The sequence below is a fragment of the Psittacula echo genome, assembly GCF_963264785.1.
Source record: "Psittacula echo genome assembly, chromosome: 4".
In the NCBI taxonomy this organism is placed as follows: domain Eukaryota; kingdom Metazoa; phylum Chordata; class Aves; order Psittaciformes; family Psittacidae; genus Psittacula; species Psittacula echo.
Genome location: NC_137738.1, coordinates 39638392 through 39663568, shown reverse-complemented (window position 1 = coordinate 39663568; position 25177 = coordinate 39638392). Strand labels below are relative to the sequence as shown.

General features: G+C 37.4%; 1 protein-coding gene across 6 annotated transcripts in view; it reads right to left on the bottom strand.

The window, feature by feature from the left end:
* The window catches only part of TAB2 (TGF-beta activated kinase 1 (MAP3K7) binding protein 2), a 64612-nt gene that overhangs the window by 14000 nt on the left and 25435 nt on the right, over nt 1-25177 (bottom strand). The window contains exons 1-2 of one of the 6 annotated variants that reach the window (XM_080614663.1): nt 1769-3103; nt 118-359 (exon numbers count right to left, since the gene is read on the bottom strand). Coding sequence is in view for 2 of the 6 variants with exons in the window: in XM_080614659.1 (XP_080470785.1) it covers nt 5433-5534 (102 nt within the window). In the remaining 4 variants the exon portion in view is untranslated. The other 5 variants (XM_080614659.1, XM_080614660.1, XM_080614664.1 and 2 more) reach the window with 5 other exon arrangements.

The following is a 25177-nucleotide window of genomic DNA, read 5'->3' as shown; positions in this document are numbered from 1 at the left end:
ATACATATGCATCCAGTCATCATTGAAAAATTATCAATTAACATAAACCAGAAAGTTTTAGGTGGCTGGCTAGCATAGCTGCTAAACATGCACAAAGGGCTTGCATGTGAACCTTACTATTTTGTGAATAGCAATTCAGTCACTGGTACCAACGAGGGAGGTCTGCACTGCTGCTGAAGCAATTGCAGGGAGATCTTGGAACTTGACAAGCTAACACCATACAGTATGATACACCTTGGATGAATACTTCTGCTATTCCATCCCAGTTTCAGAACAATCTTCAACAATGCAAGTCTCTGGTTTGAGGGGTGAAATGACAGAAAATGGATTCACAGCACCTGCATATTACTGGTTAATAACTTAAAAACAAAAACCAAAATAAATGTTTAAGTCTTTTCCCAAACACTTCAACAGCAGTTATGCATTACCACCTGTTGAAAATGGAAAGTGAATCTCACACAGAGAAGCAAAATGCCAGCCCAAGGCATTGTACATGACTTCAGAAAAAATGTAAAAACTCAGTGTATACAAATGCAGCAGGATTACTCTTTTGCAAGATGTAATGAGTAATGAAAAAGCCAGGGGACATTTGTATTTTCATTCTACACCACTGCCTGCAAAGCTCTTAAATACTTACATTTGTACAATGCCACTTAAAACCTGTAATAGGATGACTTCAAACAAAACCAACCCAGCTAATTTGCTTTTTTTAAACATTTCAGAAGAAAATCGCTCATTCCTCTTTTTCCAGGTTTAGTAATACTGTACTCAGATTTTCTCAATTTAGTTCCCTCCATAAGGACTTTTGGAAGAGTGAATATGCATCAGTGGAGTAATTTCTTAATACTGTGTCCATATCACTTTTCTGACAGAACTTTTCCTACCACCAAGAAATAAAGGTTAATACTTTTAGCCAGAAAAGCACCTGCTGAGGCCCAGACATTAAAACTAAATAGATGTCAGATTCATCCAGCACACAGAAACAGCTACTAAAAAGAATGCATACACCAAGTAGCAACATTATCAGTTAGTTAAAGAATAACACAACTAAGATGAATTGATCTATGCCAAATGCTTTGTATCAAGTTACTTTTGTTAAACTAGCATACAGTAGTTCTCATCCTTCAACCAGGATGAGAGGTCATAAGTGTGTTGTGCAGATATAGTAAGGCTGTCTCTAACTTACAGATTAAAAAAAGAAAAAAAAGGATTGGTATAACAGAAGTGGGAGAGGGATGGGGCTAAACTCCACCCACAAAACCAAGACCACGTGTTCATACAGGCCAGATGCAGTTCTGAATTCATAAAAAAAAAAAACCCCAATGAACAAAAAAACCCCACAAAAAAACCCAGCCACAAAACTTTTAAAATAACAGGATTCCCTAGAGGCTATCTAACTAACCAGCTGTATATTAATATTGTTGCAGAAAAACCTCACGAGATACGAAAATAGGTCAAGATTATGGTTATGCCTATCAGTTCTAGTTTGGAATAAACACCAGAGGACAAAGTAATCAAATGAAATTAGTAATGAAGAACGGAATCACACACAGACACAACAGTGGGTAAGAAAAGGTAAGAAAAAATAGTCCTGTATTTGTTGCGAGGGAGAAAAGGGAGCCAGAAAAGGCAAAAAGATAGGGTGCCACAGAAAAATAAGCTAGAAAGATCTTGAAGGCAGATTTTGGATGAACTTAAGTGAATTACTAACAGAAAGGCCAAAAATACCAAAATCAAAAGGAAGAGGCCAAGCTTGCAAGGCCCTTACATTCAGCTTGAATGCATTTCTTTGGATAATTTTTCTATTTTTTTTTTTTTAAGACTGCATCAAATCAATTCCAAAATTTCAGTGACATCAGTGAACAAACTGGAGCACTCAAAGGGGAAACGGGGGCACATGGAACCCCTGGCATCTTCTGGCTGGCAGAGGCAGAGTTTCAACCGCTTCTAGCTCTTTACAGATCACAGAATCGGTTGATGGCAGAACTGAGCATATTCCAGCAAAACAATACCCCTCATGTTAGCTCTGCCCATGTCCCAATTGAGTTTAAAATGTTGGCATCCTGAAAGAGAAAGAAAAAAAAAAAGAATGTATAAGAATGTTGGACAGAAATGAGGAAGCAAGGAGAGGACGTAGACTTGAGGAGCAGGTACTTACAGAATGCTCCACACACACAAAAGAACAAAAGGGGACAATGTCCACAGACTAGGGACACTGCAGTGACTCCCTTAAATGAGGAGAAGGGGAGAGCTGAATGCAGAAGGCTTGTTGGGAAGAATGGAGGGATGTAAAACTTTTCAAGAACATTCAGTGCTGTCAGCCCAATAAAGCAATAAAACTTCATTCCATAGATTAATACAGGTTTCATCCTATTAGATTTTTTGGTGGTCCTCTGTTTTCAGTATACTAGATACTGTTCAGCTATTTCAACAGTGGGCTAATCACCTTAAGACATTTGTGTACTCTGTTATTCTCAAGATTTTCATTACAAGCATATAATGCTATAAACCTTCCTTTAAAAATAAGCTGAAAGTGTTTAGCAAGAAAAAAAAAAAAAGGAACGATAACAAAACCCAAACAAAAAAAACCCCAAACAAAACCATAAATAGAAAGAAGAGGACTGAAGGATCTGTGTAGTTTTAAGTATCTGTGTAGTTTTCCTGCAGAGTTCATGGTGACCTGAAGAAACTTTTCTTGTTAAAAAAGCCTCTTGCCAATCCAATTCCAAACTGTGTAACTGCTTAAACTCTTTCAGGTTCTCTCCTGGAACATATTCCCAGTTAAAAAACAATTTTACCAAGACAAGATGCTTCATCTGACACATGAAGGTAAACACAGCATTTCTTACACCTGATACTATCCTTAAGTACTTATCTTTGACCTAAACCAAGTTACTGCATTTTTCAGAAATTTCTTCCACTATGCTCAACTACAAGAACTAGAATATTCCGACACTGTTTCAGCAGTACTGCAAACACATGCTAAAGTAGTCAAATTCTGCTTTCCAATCTTCACCACCAGTCAAAGTACAAAATTTCTTGGTTTAACGAGATCACATTAGGCTTCTTTTTTAACAAAACCAAAGAAACTAACAAAAAAACCCAAGCCTAAAAAACTCCCCACTGTCTCAGGGGAGTAGCATAGCTAGAAGCTATGGCAGTTCATAGAAGCCACTGATTCAGAGAAATCAGAGCTCAAGAAATTTCAGAGAACCACCAACATGACAGGATTTTACTGGTGGGTCTTAGAAGCTCTCAGTTAACAACAAAAAAAAGATAGCTTTCCACTGTAATGAGTTAGTGTAATAATACTGCACATATGGAACATTAATTACACTATGGCATTTTTGAAAGATCCTATTAAGAAAGCAGACCTAAACCAGTTCCTCAACATCTAAACCCTTCTCCAATATCCCTGTCAAAGTATGGGTTGCACAGTATCTTTTCTTCACAGATACAGGCTCTTTTTTATATATATAATATGTGTATATAAATATATGAAAATATAAACAATCCACTGTATTCAATGTTATGAAGACTGCTGAGAAGTCTACTGAAGAAGTCTACTGAAGAAGACTCTCTCAAGAGCTGAGCACTAGGTTTTAAATTTCTGATATATTCACTCTATCAAGTCCATTCACCTTCCTCAGTAAGCAGTTCTCATGTTTGAAGGACAAAACCACTTGTAGTACGAGAATTAGATTAATCCTACAGAGAACTAACAAAATGGCAGTGTACAACCCTGAAAACAAATACTGACAATTTATAGTCTGGTTCATTTTTCAGCTAAACAGTTAAGAGAGAAAGGGTGTGGGAAAGCTTTGAACCTAATGAGCCCTGAATTTTGCTCTCTTGCTAGTAAAAAGCAATTCTCTCAAAGAACTTCACTTTTCACAGCTTTTTACTCTAATACATACGGAGAGTCATAAGAAAGTCCTGAAAATATGAACATTAAATTGGCAGTCACACTTCTAACTCCCAACTATAAAAACATTGTGTTTGGATGGCATGTATGTATGACTACATATACATAGTAAGTATATACATATAAATAAAAACACATATAAAACCCAAGACAAGCAATTATGATATCAAAAATGTTGCATCATAACCACAGATGTCCTAGCCATAGTCCAGAGACTGCTAGCTTCTGGGAACTCTGGGAAAATCTTCTGGGAACATCTTTTTTCTAATCAAGTTGTGTATACTCATGATCCGTATGAATATTCAGACAACCCTCTCATTATCCAGAGTACTCAAAGATTGAATACCTTAGATAATGAAAAAAATCCAATCAGTATGGATGCTTTGTGATCACTGGAAAACGCAAAGCAAATGTGTTTAAGCAACATAGTTAAGTAAGTCTATCAGCACTTGTTAACCCCAGGTATTCAAGGTACCAGACTTTGGATGGGCATATTAATTTATCTGCTGAATAACATGATCTATAACATGAATAACGTATCTATAACATGATGTTATAGAGCAGAAGCTGATGCAAAATACGGGCATAAGTATTCTGATGGTGGCAATACAGAAACCAGATTGCTGGAGGTAGAAGTTGATGATATGGCAGTCCATAGCCACTGCATTAACTGCAGTGCCAGTCAAAAATGCTTTGTTACTTCCAAGCCCAATAGAAATCCATAGATTAGCAGCATGGACTCCAAAGCTACAACAAAACAAATGAAGCTCATCTGGCAGCCAAAGCCCTGGGAAGCACTGGGCAGACGCACACCAGTGCATCACATCCATACAGGTCTAACACAGTGGATGCTAGGCTACAATCACCTAGCCCTGCCTGATTCAGGTTGACTTTGAGAACTTGGTGTGTCTGTATCACGCTCCTAGGCTCCCTGTTGCACAAGATATCTTAAGGCTACCAGCACTGGCTCTGCAGACCAAAGGAGCTGGGAGGAGAAAGCAGGGCGAGCAACCTGCATGCAAGGCAAGGGCCCACTAATTACCTTGAAGCCTGATGGAGAGCAGGTAAGCACAAATGCTTCTGGATCTGCCTTAAGACTCAAAGCAATAAAAAAAACCCAAACCAACCAACCAAACAAAAAAACCCCCAAAACAAAACAGAAAAAATAACCTTAAATTGTCCCTGCTGGACTCATGTTGGCTTTGCATTCCTCCTTTTGCCACAGTTAATGGCTCATGAGATGGCTAAAAGGCACAAGCATACTGATTGGTGAGTAGGTAGTCTCCATGCTCACTCTGATTTACAGGATGGTTTACCTTGGGCCACCTTTGATTAGACATGGAAAAAGAGAGGCCAATTTAACACAAAGAAATTGGCTGTGAGATTTGTCTCACTCAAAAAAGGAAAACAGAAAGAAAAAAATATCTTCTTTCAAAGGAGACACCCATACATAACACTTAAAATAAGCAACACTGCTTACTTGTGGAGTCATTAACAGAACACTGACCTGTAACATGCATCTGGATACAACACCTTCAGGTACCTCAGGAAACTTCTGTCGCAGGTCATGTAAAACCTGAATATCAATTTGCTGGCTTCCTTGGGCCATTCGTATATTGCCTGGTCAGGATTGTTTTTCAACAGGCAGTTTTAGGCCTTAGTAAAGGGAGTACTCATCTCTTCTGTCCCAGCATTTTCTGGAAGAGGAAGGAAAGCCTTAAGACACTAAAAGCAGGCACTTTTGATGTAACAAAAAACCACCCCAAAACCCAAACTGCCCAAATTATTGACACATCTCCTGATCAGTTTCCTTCTGTCTTGGTTTTTATATTGACATTATAAAATATATGCAGAATAAAAAAAAAAAAATTACTTGCCTTATCAAAGTATTAAAACTCACAGTTTCAAGAACAGCATTTTTACTTATTTAAAATACAAGTAAACATGAAGAAGTCCACATCAAAAAAAAAGGAAGATAGCGTTCATTCAGCTTTTGAGTGTACCCACATTCTTACCTTTACCATCACTGTTATTGTTTACTATCAGGATATTATGGCTAGAAGCTCAGTGCTTCTGAGTTTCAGAATTTACTACCACTAGTCTACTTGTTTTTTACCCAGAATACTTAAGAAATAATTGCAGATTATGATCACAAGGAAATAGCCCTATAACAACTCAGGTTTCCTCAACTAATTCTGTTTCTCCTTTAAAGGAAATTATTAAGAGTTATGAATAAGATTGTATCACAATCACCACACTTATACAATTTATCTGTCCTGGTTATATGATATCCACAGGCTCTTACCAAGACAACTTTCTACCAATTCAGTCTGGAAGAATGCACCTTTGTGTTAAGCAATGGAAAGGTATCTTGGTCACATAAACTAATATTACAAATAAATGTAACCATATGTTTTTATTAAAAAACACCTAGAAGTATTCAACTCCAACATGCATTTACCTCCTAAGATCTTATTCAAACATCTCCATCGAGTCATTAATTTTCTCTTCTTCTTCTCTACTTGCTTTTCTTTTTTATTTGCCTTGTATTCAGCATGCAGTATTACCCCATGTGCTGACTCAGGGCAACTTGCAGCAGAGACCTGCCTCCAGTACCACAAAGCACCAGTACATGCTGCTCCCTGGATCCCACCAGCTGGAGTTCTTTGCCAACAATCCCACTGGCACACTCTAAGTGAGCTGAGCCTGCATGCTTGTGTTTCCGTACTTCTATGCACTATGTGGGACAGTTAATTGGGGGACATTAATCACAATTTTCTAGTGCATTAACACCAAATCAAATGTAATGTAGTGCAATGCTACAACTTTTCTTGAGACTCAAGAGATGGAGAAAGAAATGCAAAGATTTGTTGGGAAAGCACAAAGCAGGGATGCCAAGACAGGTATAATACTATTTCAGGACAGCTGAACTACTATATTATATATTAGTCCTGAACTACTCGTTTCAAAGATTTCTTCAGCTGCTATGTCTTCTCTGGTCTGAACTGATAAAACTACCAGTCAACTGGCAATTGTGCTGAACCACAGCACCTCCAATAATAGCTGAAAACGATCCAAGAAGCAACACATTAACAAGTGCAACTTTCTGCCAACAATTTTAGAATAGCTTTGAAGAAAGAAAAGAAAAAAAACCTAAACTAATCCAAAATACATGTTATTCTGGAAACTCCACCTATATGAGCCACACAAATGAAAAATCCAAGTTGTTAGCTAATAACATAGTGAAAGCAAAGTCCTAAGAATATTCCAGTAACCATCTGATCATTATTTTAGTCCCAAAAATCCTATCTTTTCTGATATGATCACAATACTTACTTAAAATTCATGCAAGAACAGAGTTTTTTGTTAGAATATTCAGAGATGTTTCGATAAAACATAGATCACAATACTACCTGCAGTTTTTAGTATACGTAACACAATATTCTGCTATCAAAAACAGCACCACAATTTAAACACACCTTAACATATGACAAGTTGCAGCCAGGACTGCTATAACTGGAAACTCAGGTCATGGTATTCCTTCCAAGAATACACATTCTGTTTATCCAAGTATGTGAGTCCAGCTTCCCTTCTCTTTGTGCACTTTATTAATGGAGCCAGAGCAGCCCAACTTTTCAGGAGCTGGAAATTCTGTCTGATTAGAAATAAAACCAACCAACCAACTCACTCCAAACAACCTGCAAAGAGGTGACCAGTACAAAGACCTGTGAAAATAGCAGTCAAGACAGGATTTTGAGCGTCCCACACAAGTAAATTAAAAGAGGTTAGCACACATTTAACACTAACAGTCACACTATTATTAATTAAATATACACCTGCACCAATCTTGCACAAATTTACTCCGCATATACCAAAAGCGCTACCTGGAAGGCATAAAGATACACTGAAGCCAACTGCTACATGGGGTGCCTTGCAGCTGCTGCTATCAGTACCCAAGACCACTAATGTAAAGGTAGCACGGATATGCCTAAACAAGTTGTGGTCATACTTTAGCCTGAAGTTTAGACACACCTGAAAGGTCTCAGAAGTTGCAACACTGGACAAGCAGAGGATCAAAATATTTTGATTTTAACACCTCAAGCTATATATACACATCTGAAAAACAACCATGTCCGAAAGGCAACTAAAGCAGGAAATCTTGGCTCACACAACTGAGAAAAATCACTCTGGCCAGTGAGAAACACAATTAAATACCACATCTGAAATAGAAAGCTGTAATTTATTTTCTACCAGAAAAAGAGTCAGGCTTTTACTCCCATCATAGAGAACAGCTACATTAAACATTATTATAGTTCAAATAAGGGATAAGAATTGCAAAAGTTAAAACGAAGTAATGAAATAGTCTTTAAACACAAATTCCAAGTACTAGAGTTCCTTTTCCCTCCCACTTCACATACATTGAGTAGTGCAATGTTCAGTATGTACATATGCTGTTAAAAAGATGCCAAAGCCTGTTTACATTTACTCAGGTTTAAAGCAAGCAATTCATCAAGGTTTGGGAACAAAGAATACTTTAAAAGTCCCTGAAGTCTTGGAGCAAAGGTCTGTTCACTATGGCAGACCTGAAGGAAGAGCTGATGATGCAGCCAGGCAGAGTGCACCATGCTTTGGCCAGGGAGGTGAGCAACCCCGTTAGCACACCCCCTCAAGCCTCCGAAAGCACCTCTGGCAGCCATTTGCTCTTGGTGCAGATTCACAACGGCTGGAGATCCTGCTTCCCAATGCTTACAATACATGCCCTCAGATACAAAGTTTGAGATGCTCTGTGGCAGCACAATTTTAGAAATGGATGAATCCACGGCTCATTAAAAACACACCCTTCTTGTTTCTTTAATGGTTTAGAATGCTAGACAAATCTGAACAGTGACAGAACGCTACTGGTTTTACAGTTTATCCTAAGAAACTATTAAAAAAAAAACCTGTTAAGCAAAGGAAAAAAAAATCAACAAATTAAGCAACTGAATAGTTCAACTGTTTATCAATGATAACTGTATTGCAATGCTTCTCTAATTAAAATTCAAAGTTGGCAAGATCACAGTAAGTTCAGAAAAATACAGGGTTCTATTAACAGGAAAACTGTTTTACCTTAGTTCAGTATCAAATGCCATTTTTTCCACCCCTCATACTGAGTAGACAATTAAACACTGCTAAACAAACAGTCAACTCCCCAAGCCCTCCTAAGACCTCTTTTTTCCAGTTTCTCTAACCTACACTAAAGTAACCCATACCACAATACACTCTATCAGACCAGTAAACTCTATACTCTCCATCTCAAATTCCCTGTACAGATCTAAAGGGTCTGTATCCTTTACATAAATTTCCACCTTTTGTCTGAGGTATCAGACTGGCAAAACAGCACCTTCACAGCTCTTACAGCAAAAACTGCATGGACGAAGTTCCATGCATCCACTCCTTTAATGAAAAACACAGTTTAATTAAAAAACATTATTTAAAACATTTTAAACCAGGAGAACATTCCAAATCATCACCCCAGTGCTTCATTTAAATGAAATTCACAGAGAAATATACTTTAAGTCCTCTAGGCAGTATATCCACTACATTAACAGAAAAACCCCTACTGCAGAGCTCAAAGACATTTAAAATAAAGATTATTAATAAACTCAAATTAACCTTAAGGAAGTCTGAAGCGGCAGGCCAGGAGGCCTCATGAGGCCTCTAGTACAGACAGATTAAAAGGCTTTTTCCCAATTCTTGATTTTATAAAGGAGCTTATAAAGGACTCAGCATCCATCTTGCTAGGGGGAAAGCTTAAAGGAACTGGAAGGTATTTTGGCAGATGCACGTCTAAGGAACAGAAACATAGTGCTGTTGTCAAGCATGTAACTCAGAATCTGGAAGCAGGACATCCAGAATATTGTTAGAAAGATAGATATACCAGTGGAAAATAAAAGGCACAAATGCAAGAGCAAATAGCCAAGACTACCAGTAAATAGGCAGCAGCAGAAAAGGGTACCAATAGGAGGTACAGAAAACTGCTGACAGCAGTATTTTGGCTTCAGAGATTCAGGCACAAAACAACAGCAGCACAGCATTACAGAAGTAAACTGGAAAAATATATTCAAGAAATTAATTATCAGCACAAATTAAGTTCAACAATGGCGACTCAGAGAAAGAGCTCTTCCAAAACCATTAAAAGCAGTTTACTTACAAAGGAGAGCTTTCAAATACTAGAGTGCAGTACAATATAAAGTTATTATTGCAGTAAAGTCCATTTACTAATCCTTTTACATACTGCTTTTAGTTATTTCAAAAAAACCCTTCACTGTGACTTTATACTGTCGAAGAGACAGGCAAAAGAAACATCCTAGTGCCAGAAATACTAAGTAACTGGAAGATTTAATTAGCGGTGTTCTTTTAAAGACTACTGGCAAGATCCCCAGATAACTTAAAAGGCCTGGCACTTGTAACATGATGGAACTCCTGTTGAAGCTTTATTCTGTGAAAACTATTGATATGAAAGTAAACAATGTGTCATCTCCCAGAGGCTAATTAGAACCGGAGTACAAGACACAAAATAAACTGCTTGTTTATTAAAAAACCTCAAAGTCTTAATGTGAAATATGATTCAGATGCCAAATACTATGCTGTTATAATGCTGGACCAATAGCTAGTAAAGAAATAAATGAATTTTTAAATCTCCTTCTGACAGAGCACATGTCCAACAGATCAAAAAATTCTTCAATACAAACCTTAAGCTTAATATCACATTCACTTCTCACAAAACACTTACAATGCAAGTGCTCTTCAGAGTAAATTCTGCCAAAACTGATTTCACGAAATGATTACACCTCACAAAATCTAAACAAAGAAGTGGACAGTCTAAAATGTTATCTGCACTTCTTGTTCATTGCTAATCTTTTCCTACCGCAACTTCACATAAGTCCACACCATAAGAAATGTCAAAGTTACTTGGACAAATATCAGCGTAACTGCTGTATTGAACAATTCCAGTTGAACTTCTGATGCACTCAGAATGACTGAAGTTCCATTTATGGTCAGCTACCCCTCTGGAAACAGCCTTTGTGAATATAAGAGAACAGCTTTTGGAAATACACAGAACACTGCAACAGGGAACAGCATGCCCTTCACCTTCCCCAAAATCTAATGAAACCTTTCTATCTGCCTTTCTACTTTGGATACATCTAAAAAGTAAATCAGTCATGATTTTCTGTAGTTTTATCTGATCCCATCTCATCTGTACTTTACTCACATGGCTAAAAATGCTATAAAAGTTAGTGATCTAAAAGCTTACTTTAGAAACCTGGCTGTAAATATTTATTAACAGGGTATCCTTATAGCATTAATGGCACAGATTATGGATGTTTTGCTGTAATGGCAGCAAATTAAATGCAACAAGTTGCAATACAAGACCGGTAGAGGTTGCTAAAGTGCCTGTTAAGACAGAAGCCAAGGGATTTCTGGCATTTCTTTTGATAGATTCAAGGGGTGCAGAAAGACAGCAGAAACAAATAAGCAATAATAAGGGCAACGGGGGGGGGGGGGGGAAGCCCCACACCCAGCCCCAAGCCCAAACACCAACAAACAAACAAAACCCCCAAACCAACCAACCAAAAAAAAACAATCAAAAAACAAACCCAAATCCCAGCTATGCAACCGCTCTACACTTATTTTGGGTTCTTCAGCAGGACTAAGTAGTTCCCCAGTTCTCCCAAACTATCCACTGTGGACAGTCACCTATCCACTGGATAACTCACAAAAAAAAAGAAAACTATCTTCTCCTCACCCCGTTCCATGCTTTCTTGAGCAGTGCTTTTCCCCATATATTTAGCTACTTTTTCCCTGTTACCTCATCCAAACTGCTATCCAAGCACCAGGTCAACAAATATTAAAACACTTCTACACACGCTGCTTTTCAGCCAGACCTCTATTATCGCTTCAATTTGCTAATTCAACTGAAAGCCAACGTTAGGCCACTGTGCATTAAGGATTTCCCTGAATGGAAACATTTTTATCTCTGGAAACAGCTTGGATGATAAAGCATGGTTGATATAGATATTGCTAGCATTTCTTTCAGCTTTCTTTCAAGAATATAATGTCATCTCTGGTCTATACTTAAGTCTGGCCATCACAGTATTAGCTTATGAATGTCTATTCACCAAACACTCTTCCTAAGCAGGATCTCATTCCTCTGAAGGTAACTAGCATTGCAAGTTCATCACTAGTTTATGTTTACTTGTTATGTGTCAACACTTTCCCTCAAAATTAGTTTGGGGTATATTTTTGTATCCTTATTGCTTGGGGTGGGAGGGAGGAGGAGAATAATAATTAGACTAAAATGACATATTCTTCTCCTGCAACCTGCCTCTCCAACCTCTTACACACTGATGTCCACACCTATTAGTCCTTCCTCACCTGTACCTGCAAGTCCTTGTTAAATGTCAGACTAGAAATTCCCATTACACATGCCTCACAAATGAAGGGGTGGATGGGGGTGTGTGTCAAATACCAAGTGGCTTGCACACACACTTTTTTCTTAAACTTCAAATTTAGAGTAATTTTGTAAAGGAGAAAATTATAGAAACAAGAACATTCTACCATCAAATACTATATTCTCTCTATAAAAGAGATTAAGAAATGAAATGATAGAATATAAAAGCTTACACTAACATCACTGACGTTTTAAATGCACATTTTAAAAGAAAGTGTAAGAACTGTACGATGGAAAGAGGATTACTAAATATTCCCATGAGAATTTAATTTGTCTAATACATTACTCAGCTTTTTTATGGCTATTATGAACCATTTCAGCAGTATCTCTACTTAAAACAGAACAATCTTAAAACTGTAAGTTATCCCCCATTCACTATCATCCATCTCCTAAATAAAATACACATCCAGCTCATCACAATTAGTTTTGTCTCATCTTCAACGTACTAAAAACTGATGCTTCTATTTAACTGTTTGCCAGATCCCAGTTCTTCACTATTCCGTATGCGAACAAGAATATGAGAGGATATAAACCTGATTTCAATCACATAAAACTGAAAAAATAAACCCAAACCCAGAACTACAAATCAGGCATGACTAAGGTCTTTCCAGTCATGCTAGTGGATTGGATTAGACCAAAAAGCTTCTATCAAATAAGCAATGATCGCAAGACCAGAGGAAGATGGTAAACTCTGCAACAGTTCAAAGACATAACCTGTTTCTATGGAAAATACCTGAAAGCAATTCTTACTTTGAAGCACAAGCTGGAATTTTTTCTTCCTCCATTACAAATACTAATTTCAAAAAATAAACTTGCATTTAACATATATCATAATGTCTTTTTAACTCCTGGCCTTAATATCAATGTACTACAATGCGTCCCACAGCAAAAGTGAGCACATTCAAACATTTAAAGAAGTTTAATTAGACAGGTACTCCCTTGGAAGCTATAAGCACTTCTACAATTTATCTTTCAAGGAAAAATAGCCAGTTGGGGTTGTACTTTTTTCATGTTGCACATATAAAAACAGCCAGTTTGGTTTTGTTTGTTTACTGTGAACTATTTTAATTCTCAGTAGGTCAGCCATGCTTAAGTGCACATTAAGGGATTCTATTAATGGATTTTATATAAATTGGGTTTGCCTTTCTTTTTTTTCCATCTCCTTTAGAGATTAAAAACAAGGCCATCACCTTCCTTTACTGCGGGCCATTCTGTGGATTCCACCAAAGCATAGCTAACTTTTTCATAGCTCAGTAACATGTTAGCAAACCTCATACACGAGCTCCTTGAAAAATGAGGTTTCTCAGATCCCTATGAGTAACTCCTCTGGAGTATGGTTTCATTAGAGGAAAATATATCACAACAGTTATCAAGCTATCGTTATATAGTTGACAGTTCGAAATTTGACCTGTATTTTCTGCACAGCATGTTAATAACAGTAATCTGGGTCTGAAAGTTTTGAAATTTGTATAAAAAGCTTAAATTCATTTTTACTGAAGATGAACTAGGTGAGGAAAGAAAAGCATCTCCAAGATAGCTGAGAGGCATTTTGAATTCTTTCTATGCTTATTCTCCAGGGCACACCCCTGGGTTTTTAAGATCAACCCTTTGCATGCACTATCCCGTCCACGCAGTTCTTCCAAAACTACTAAAAGCTTTGCATCACAAGCTACCCTTCTGCTTAAGAAGGGAATGTACCAGAGTCCCCCGGTAATCAAATTAATCTTACCAAGTTGAAATAAAAAGCTCACAGGGAGAAAGACTAGGCATGCTGTTTTCCTTCATTTTTATTCCCTGACAAACATAGTGAAAGTGAAATTAATTGCTATCAAACAACCAATTTCTTAGTTATTCACATGAATCTGAAAATAGGGGCTCGACCCATTAAGTTACACTGGGAATATGTGTGAAGATAATGAAGGTGACTGCTATGTGTATCTTAAATACAGTACTTAAAACTCAAACTTTTAAATCTCAGAATCTTTTAAATTTATCATGATGAAGCATTTTCTCCACCTCAGAAGCAACCATACATTTTGCATGTGTCTTGCAGCATGTGTTTTCATGGCAGCTGTAGGATGTCATATGGAAATGTAGTAGACCAAGTGAAAATTGCATTATTTAACCCAGTCAGGGTATTTTTGTTAGCTGTATCAATGAACTGTGCAGAAACTCCAAGTTCTCCCTGTATTAAGATTCCAGTCTTAGCACATTTCAAGTCAATTTTACTCAGCTAATCAATTCTCTCCACTTTTAAGCAGATTTATTCACTTCTTTTCTATGCATTTACATAATTGTTTTCATTTGTCAGCTTCCCAGTGAATGAAAAATCCCTTATTGATTCAGGAGAAATTCAAGTAGTAAATATTAGCCTTCACATCCCTGTCTATTCTCTTAACAAATCTACAAATCTGTTGACAATGTATTCATCAAATTCCTTAACCTGCTGAAATCATTTGCATTCACAGTACCCCGTGGCAAGGGATTCCTGAAGTTTACTACTCTTCATTTAAAAGTAATACGACAAATAAAACATAAAAAATAAAATAATAATTTAAAAAAATCAACCAAAAATCTTCCTAACCAGTTGTCCTATAAGCTTCAAGTGCTATACAGTTGCAGGATTTGGTAAGAGTTCTGCAGTAACCACTTTCATGAAATTGCAAACTTCACTCATAAATCCTCCTATAAGCTATGCCTCTCACCTGTCTTTTAAGTCATTCATTGAAAAGCATGAGTTGTCATCTTGATTTAAAAAAAGTAATACCAATATATCCTTTCTGAAATATAGGGACCGTAGCATCCAATACTCAAGAGGAGGGCTCACCAAGGTTTCACATAGGAATAAAAAAGACACTACTTCTCTTGTCCTCATGATCTTTCTGATGATACTCAACACCTCTTCAGGCTTTTCTGGCTGCTGCTGAACAATAGTTTTAGGTAACTGCCATGGATCCAGGATCTCTTTTCTGAATTGTAATGAGAGTTCCAAATACAGTACCTATAAGCATCATGAGGCCTATTAGACACCATGAGATTGCAACACTGGAACTTCAATCACCTATTCCTGCCCCTTGCTCCGACCTATGCTTTTCCTTCTCTATATTTACTTCCCTAAACATCATTACCTGTGAAAGTCTAAAATGTTTTCCAATGTTTTACTACTACCTAGTTTGTTGAGTAGGAGATAGCTTTCTAAAACCTACAACAAAGAATCAGTCATAGTCAATGAAGTTCTTAAGGTATCTCAAAATCAGAAAAGTGTTAAGCTTGCGATGCAAAGTCTGTTGTACATGTTGGTTATGACCACAACAACAAGTAGGATAAAAAGTACTTGAAAGTGTTAAGTTTATTTCTATCCCCCTGCTTTCACGAATTTCAATCACTACTCTACACATAGAACAACTCTAAAACAAGCTGGCTCCAGAGCAGTTTGTCAAGTTCCAGTTCTACATCTGAATTTATTCCAAGCCAGGTCAAAGTCTTCCTTGAACAAGTTGCCCCCGAAAAAGCTGTAGATGTTCAGGGAACTTGCCAGAAACCTACTGCCAACAGCTGCAATAAAACACTCACTCAGAAGCTTTAGGAAACTCTACAACAGTTGACTCTGGGCCAAAGGGGGATACCCTGTAGCCTAAGCACACAGAAGTCCATCTCAAAACCTCTTTGCCCTAAGCATCCTCTTGATAGTAAGAAACCATGCTTCAATGAGACCTGGAACTGCAGAGCTTTCAGACTTTTGGCTCCACCTCTGAAAACCACAATCCAGCATGACAGACTGCTCCAAAGCTGTCTGTCTGAACTCTAGAGTCGTTAGTCCCACTATAGTTTTCACTGTAAGATTTAGCTTACGCTTGCTAAACCCGTATTTCATTTAAGAGTCTTCAGCTAAATGAAACAAAGCTCTAATGAAACAGGAATCCTGATTTCTAGGAAGCCATAACCCTGGATATTTTGCAGTACTTTTTGATAGTGATTTCCCAGTTTAAAAACAAAACAAGCCTGCACACAAACTAGATATCAAACCTTTCAGAAGAGACGGATGCACATGATTAACATCTGAAAAGCCACCACGGGACATCACTGTACAAGAGGCAGATCATAAGAACATGATACTTTTTACTCTTAAAAGTTCACACAATCAAGAGTATCTCAGAAAAGAGCTATTCAGAAAACTGTTCAAAATCATATATACACAATTTATTTTTAGAAAACAGCTTCTTGGTGACTCAGAAGACTGTATCAGAGAGGCACTTCAAACCCAAATGGTTTGAAACTGAAATAATTGTCAGTTTATCCATACAAAAAACTTTAGAAGAAATCTTCAATTTCATAACTGAAAGTACTACTTTTTCCTATACTACCAGTTCAAACATGAAGAATGCAAAAGGCTGAAGAAGTACTAAGTTACATGCATGATATATAATGCTTTTGCTTGCATTTACAGTGACCTACAATTACTGAATATAAAATTATCCTGTTGTCACATCTCCACAACAGTAGAAAGCCTGAGAAATTTGTGCCTTTTTCATGTTCCCACTGACAGTATTACCATATTTCTTCAAAATTCATACAAGAACATAAACAAAACAAGCATTGTTGTGCCATGTGTTAGCAGCTTGCCAGGTAGTTCAATTTCCAATATGTATTTTGGGTTATTCAGTTCACAGCAGGAAGCTCTGGAAAGCCTCCATATAGGCAGGCAAATATCTGAATTCCAGCAGTTCTATACAGAAGGCAGCAACAGCATCACAAATCCCAGAGCTTCATTATGTCACCCAATGTTACAGTGGTTTTGCTTATGGCTAGGACTGGTATTTGAAAGACTTTTTTCTGTGTTTCATACCAATACTGAAATACCCCTAAAGAAAATGCCAAGAAGTTCCATTACTCTACAACTGTAGCCAGAAATGAAGCTATTGGAAGTCAAGGGACATGACAGCATTTTAGGGAAACATTCCAGAATCAAAAGTATCTCAAATAATTGCCTATACCTACAGACAAACAACTCTGAAGAAGGTGTATTACCTTTTAACAAGAGCAGCACACATTTAGATTGGACAACAGGAAGGAATTCTTTATGATGAGGGTGGTGAGACACTGGAACAGGCTGCCCAGAAGTTGTGGAGGTCCCTCACAACTTTGGATGAGGCTTTGAGCAACCTGATTCCGTGAAAAGTGTCGCTGCCCACAGCAGGGAACTTGGACTAGATGATCTTTAAACACTCTTTCAGACCTAAGCCATTCCATTAATCTGCCATGTCCAAACCAAAAGATAACTGCCATTCTTTTAACTGCATCAATAGCCAGTTGCTATACAATTGCTTAGCATATCTAAGCAATACATTAAGATTCTCCCCTTACTCAGCCCTCCCACCCCAGTTAGATGATGTTGCTGAAGTCAGGCTGTATGCAAACTGTATGCATACAATTACATTAGAAAAACATTCACAAAAATCCAGGTAGTAACAAGGTATGTCAACTGTCACCTTATTCTGTGCGTTACATTTCTCCTTAGAGGAAAAAATGGCTTGCTTGTAATATTGGCCTGAAATGTTATAACACACCTAGTTTATCAGCAACAAGGTTTTCTGAAACAAAAAAGATCACCCCAAATATTTTTTAAAATTAAGATTTCTTGCTGCTTTGACTAAAAACACTAAATTACGGGAAAAAAATTGGAAGCTACTTGTGGCTCTCTTAGGCATATATATAATGTACATGCTATTTCCTGGTTTTGTGAGGAAGTTTTTCTAATTATATCCCCAATTTCATTAAGTCAGTCCTTTTTTTTTTTTTTTTTTTTTTTTTTACTTCTTAATTCAAATTTCTACTTCTTTAGTTGTGCAACCCCAGCCTAGACACTGACTCACTTCAGCACAAGCTGGCAAGTGCAACATGGCCCAGCAAGCCAGTGGTGTCCTTTGTCAAGAAACAGATACAGGAAGCAAAGATCTGAAAGTCCTACTCCACCAAAACCCGGTCTCATTTTTAAAAAGCTAACTTAGCCAGCACATAGCTCTGAGGAATGGAAGGAGAGGGAAAAGCCAAGCTGCAATATATAAAATGTATCTTCACTGACCTCCAAAATTTAAGACTAGTTAGTTGAACCTTTGACACTTTCTCCACTTCTTTAAAATTCAAATCAAAACTTACATGTTCTGATCTTGAAGATGTTCACATTCCGCAAGTATAGTCTTTTGATTTTTCTTTTCCCCATTACCTTTATATCTCTTGAATTTGAGTAAACCAGGTAAGCAGGTAACTTCAGCTATGGTTTAGACAAACTGCTGAATTAAATTCAGAAGGTGTTAGTACAGCCCCGTACGAGTTACCAATAAGAGCTGAAAGTACTTATCTAAAGGTTGACAGTTCAATCCTCTTACTGAGGATGAAATACAAGGGTAACTATAAGGGTACAAGGAAACAGGATGTAAGACTAACTCTTGCCATAAGCAGAAGCTGGAAAAATAAAAAAGCTTGGTCTGGAAAACTGATTTGGAGGGAACTACAACCTCTGCTCCAAGACTTTTCCAAGATTTTCCAAGAATCTTTTATTTGTAATGTTCCCAGAATAGAGTCAACCAGTTAGAGATCTCTCCATCCTTCACCTACTCAATAGCTCCAAGGGTTGTTAACCACTGCAGCAGGAGCAATACTAATGCTAATGCTTTTGAATGCAGTTGTCATGACACACTGCCAAGATCTTCTCAAGCCATGTAAGTAGGAGGGATACTTATTTTCATGAGTTTCTAACTCAATGAGATTTACTAACATTCCACAAAGCAAACAAGAGAGGTCTCTAGCTTGAGGAAGTCTCATTACCAAATTTTAAAAATGAGCTCCTGACAATAGGTACATTAGAACAAGATCAATAAAAGTCTTGAAAATTCTCATTTCTTGTTACAATAAGGCTATTATGAACAATAACATTGCTATAAGGAATATTCCTGTTGGGTCTTCACTCTCACAGCCATGTTACATACTGTTTGCCATAGCCTACAAATGAAAAGCCACACCAATGCAATAACTGAATAAAAGGCCTCAAAAATTCATGAATGCACCAAAAGCAAATTAAATCTAGCTGTGATACTCTGAATTTAAGGGTGCTTCAGTCATAATATAACAGCCAAACTCTAGAAATAGTACCTATTTTAAATAGATCTCGATTTTGTCTTCATTTGTATATTAAGTTGCTGTGTAGTGTTTGACAGCTGATACATCCATCTACTGCAGACTGTATTGATAGTGACTTAACTCAATAAAGACATTGATATACACATTCACATAAAATAACATTACTTTTGGGGAGAAAGAAAAAATAAATAATAATAATTAAAAAATAATCAAGTACTGGGAAGTTAAAAAGAATAAAAAAGATGAGCAATATCACAAGTAAGCCATGTGACATATTCGCACACACATCACTGAAGTCCTGCCTAACATCACGCAGTAACTCCACAGTAATTCCAGGAACAGAATTGCACACTCTGATTTTAACACATTGGAACACAAACAAAGACACAATTTCTCTCTTCTCATCATACTGCAGCTCATTCATCATCTTTCTTTTGCATCACACTAGGCAAAACACTACACTTTTGAACTATGATATCTTCCAGTCTTATCAACAGTCTCTTTGCTGATCTCATTTTAAAACACAGCAGCAATTCTAACTTGTGAAACAACAAGGATTTTTCCAGGTCATATGGTCAAAATCTCCAATTCTCCACATGCTAAGCAGGCACTTCAAGTAGAGTACTAACATTTTGCAAAGATTTATACAAAGGCTCTAATTTCTGTGTCTGTCATACAACCAGGAACTGTCAGCACTGGTATACAATGTACATACACCCTCCCTGCTTCAGCTTGCTGAATCCACGGTCATGTAGTAGCATTTCACTGTGATTCACAGTCTACTTTGAGAATGCCTGGTTTATACAAAACACCACTCAAAAGACAAGTATAGGAAGTGAAAAATTCCTGAGAGGTACTACTGGCTTTAGAGGGGTTATCTGCTTAGAGAAAAGCAAAAACATACAGAGGATTGCTTGAGTAATAGTATTTTGAGCAAGTCTAAGCTACAAACCTTATTTATGAGCAAAATAAATTTATCACTTCATCTTCAGTGTTCTTTCCTATACAGTATAATCAGTTACCTGTATGTAAAAATGTCTGTTACATGCTGTATGCAAGTGTAGTTTGGAGCTTTGGTGGTGGAATTTTTGACCCCATTTACATGAAAGGCATTGCTCGAAGCATTAAAATGAATCATCACCAACTAGAGGCTGTGTGTTTAGACTGCTCTAGCGCACTACACTAGAAGAGGAAAGAACAAGCTGGTTTATCTCCTCCCAGTTGTCACATACCGTCATGACACAACTTCCTTCTAGTAGTCTATATGTATAGTCCTTGCCATGCAGGTAACGTACGTAATTTTGCGTTTCACTGTTAATTAACATTTATTTTAACATTGTAATGCAAAATAATAATCTCGGATTTTACTAAAACTATTTAAGGCCTTTCATCAAACACCCCTAGCCTCCCAAAAAAATCACCTCCCCCCAAAAAAAAACAAACAAAAAAAGCCCAAACCCACAACCCAGCAACAAAAACGAAACAAAACAAAACACAAACCCCCCAAAAAACACTAAAACAAAAACCACCAAAAAACCCTACTACTTCGAAATAGTTTTGCTGAAATCTCCTCGCTTCAATACAAATAAAAGCTGGCTAGTCAGCCACCTAAGAGTTTTCAACTCTTCAAAGTAATTGCAGAATTAACAATCTAACCTACTTGGCTTTTGGAGATGAAGCAGAAAAAAAATCTTCTAAATATGCACTCTCAAAATCTCTATGAACCTTCTCAAACAAAGTACAAAGGCCACTCATTGTTGCAGATGCAAACAATGAAACTCCAGCATTAACACTATTAGATCTGTCAGCTGCCTCCTGCAGCATCAGTCGAAAGCACAAGCTACCTTAGTCAGTGAAGGACAATCATCCTGCATTGATTTTGGTTTATTAACTTCTATTGTCAGACTGCAGTGAATAATACTCAACGAGTCCGCTATTGCTGCTTCCACTCACTGTGAGGATAAGATTAAGTGAATCTTCAGCTGTGAGAAGATTTGAGATGCCCCTATAAAATGAGGTATCTGCACTGCAAGATAACTGTGGACAATAACAGTCAACCTTGCACACTCCTCTACTAATGAAGTGTTTAGAGATTTCGGTTGAAATTACATGAGAAAGCTGAAAAGACTAAAACCTTCAGCAAGAGAACCTATCTTCTTTTGCTCCGTTATCTCCTTTTGAGATTGTATATTAAACCAATTCTACACCTAGAATAGATGACTAAGAGCAGTGACTGCCTTAAAAAAAACCCCAAAACACCAACACTCCCCCCCCCAAAAAACAACAAACAACCCACAAACATCCCCAGAACATTTCTAAGAAACATGTAAGAGTATATTCTAGGAAATGCTGGTCTTGATTTATACAGCCTCAGACTGGAATTATTTAATCTAAAACTACTCTATCTCAATCCAGCAGCAGCCCTGATAAAGCAGTATTGATCAGGAGTGCTTTCTAGATTCGTACAACTCCGGAATACTCTGCAATAAAAACCAGCTCCATTTTCAGAGAATCACTGAAAAATTTAGACTGGAGTGAGCTTCTGGTGGTCAGCAGCTCCCAGCACCTTTTCAAACCAGGACTAACTTCAGGTCTAAACCAGATGCACAGGGCCCTGGCTAGACAAATTCTGAAAATCCTCAAGGATGGAGATTCCACTATATTTCTGGAAAACCTCCAGAGTTTAATCACCTCCACTAGGAACTTTTTCCTTATGTCTAATTGGGATTTCCCCTGTGGCGGTCTATGTCTTATCTCTTGCCATTTTGCTCACCACCTGAGAAGAGTATGCCTCCCCCATCATGCCTGTAACCCATATTAGAACAATTTGAAACTACACACAAGTCCACCTTCAGCCCTCTCTTCCCTACATTAAAGATGCCAAGTTTCCTCAGCCTCACCATACTAACCATCTTAGTTGCCCTCAGCTGAACTTACTCTGGTTTGTCAGCATTTCTTGCAATGTGCAGGCTCTGGACCATCAGATACACCCTCACAAGTGCTGAATAGAAGGAATAGAATCATAGAATAGTTAGGGACACACAGGCTGTGCTCTTTATGTTCAGCCTGAAAGCCCTTTTCCTATGCTCCAAGATGACTGACACATTGGGAAGTACTTTGAAATCCATTTAAACTCACAGCTGCTGTTTGAAATAAACTTTTATGGTGCTTTTGCATCAGCAACTATATTCTAAATGATGTAAAAAGAGGTATCTAAAAAACCCAGAATTAGTATAGGAATATTTTTTTCCTCTAGTTTTAAATGTGTTATACTTTCAACATTTAAATGTACTTCTGATTATTTTGTGAACACACATATACAACCTGCAGAACTTGGAGAAAAAGCACTCAGTTTGACAGCTGCCTACTTAAGAAACTGAAGTGGGGAAAAACAAGCAGAGAAAAAGGAAAGTTATGGGGTTGGATATGGGATGAGGAAAAGCTATAGGAAAAATTATAAGCCTCAACGCATTTTGAGACACTGAGCCAAAATTAAATTCAAGCCTCTGTGCCAAGTATTTATCTGCTACTGTTGGGCTGTACGGAGATCCTTAATCAGTAGCTTATGTGAGGCTCAACTCTTTTCCAGAGACCTTTAGATCCTTCTCCACTAACTAAATGTTTGCATGCTTCAGTGGAATTTAGTTCTATTTGAGCAAGACTTCTTTCTAGCCCAGACAAATGTCCTCTCTAGACATCACAGAGAACCTATTTAAATATCTGAAATTCAAATTTTAAAATGCCAAACTTCTTAATGCCAAAAATCAAAGCCACTGCTAACAGTGTTTTTACAGTAGGAAAGTTTTAGATGCCAATATAGACAGTGGAAAACCTTTTTCAGTATCTTATACTGAGGTTCAGAAAAAACTGTCAAGCCCCAAATCTTCTCATGTCATAGCAGCTGGCAGATCTGGCCTTGCTTTTGTGGATAAATGCAGTATGGCCATCTATTGACTGCAAGAACAGTAAACCTTGAGTGAAGGAACATATAGATACCAGGAAGGACTACTATGACTTATTACTGGCACCACTCACTATAAAACTAAGGAAAAAACAAAAAGCAAACACACACACACACACACAAAACCCCCCCAAAGCCCCCCAAACCAACAAAAAAATAACCCCTTCCCCCCAAAACCCCCCCAAACTTTTCCAGATGGACTTTTAAATTTCATTTCCCTACCACTGCCTTGAAAAGCAGCTTCTTTCCAATAATGAAGGGAAACTGCTAAACTTTCCATGAAATAAGTTACCACAATGTTGCAAATGAATGGTTAGTTATTTTAAATGAGGTGCATAGTTAACTCCTCATGTGGGAAAAAAATAAACAACCCATGACTAAAAATATCTTGAAATGCTGTGGCTTCCCCTTATCCTACAGATCTTCCAGAAAGCCTACTGATTAGTCTCGACAGACATGCAATCATGTTTGGTCATTACACGACAAGTCCTCAGAACAAAAAGCAAAGATAACAGCCTATGAAATAATATTGAAAGACTACACCTCCTTTGAGCTTAAACATCTTCCTATCTAACTCAAAGCTATGTTCAAGTTGTAAAGAAGTCAGTAATCTGCCACTGTAAATGTCATATCCTCATTCTGACACTGTCAAAGTATCCTTATGCGTGTTTTAAAAAAGAAGCAGTTCTAGTGATTGAGCCAGGGAGGAAATCAAACAACATAAAATTCCAGGCATCCCTGGAACCCAGCCTAGTCTGCAGATGATGAGGCCTCACACCCTCTATTATTATATAATAGTATTAATAACACTGACCAAGACATCTCAACCATTTCATTGGGAGCCACAGGGGATAAATACAGCAACTAGGTTGATTGGTATGTAACAGTAAGTAACTAAATCATATCTGGACAAATTTTCAAGACATTGTAACATGAATTTTGACCACACTATGCTCTTTTACATCAATGAAAGCTATATACGTTTAAAATGCATGACTAATTTTAGTCCCTGTAAGACAGGCTTAGTGACACGGGCCTCAGTCAGCATCCAAGGAAGCAAGGAAGACACAAAGCTAGTCTTCCACAGAATCCACTGACTTCGTCATAATGCAAACCAGGTTATTATAAGTTATTTAAAACTTAGTAAAACCGCAGCCAACCCATTTCACAATTCAAAACATATTCTGGAGTATCCACATTTACTTCACTGTTTCAGCTACAGTCAACTCAATTCCTTTTTACCATCAGTGAGTCTGAAAAAGATTAATTGCTCCAGCCAAATCAAAACTAAATGCAAATACCAGTACCATCAACTCCAGAAGTTACAGGCCTGTTTCCTTCAGGAACAACATAGACCAACATACTCTAGAACAACAAAATCTACCATTTCACATAAATGAATTTAGAATGAAGAACTATGAAATGCTCCTGGGCCTGGGTTAAATGTAAAATTAATGTATATAATAGATTAAAATATATTCTACTCACTATGTTTCATACTAAAAACTAATCTAACAATAAACTACTTTTAACACCACAATAACTGTAACTTGCTTTTTAAAAAGTATTCCTTGTATCTCAAATTTATATGAGAAAAAAAGACAGTTCTTCTCATAACATTCTATAAAGAAAAGTCCCTTACAAACAACACGAGAAGTCAGAA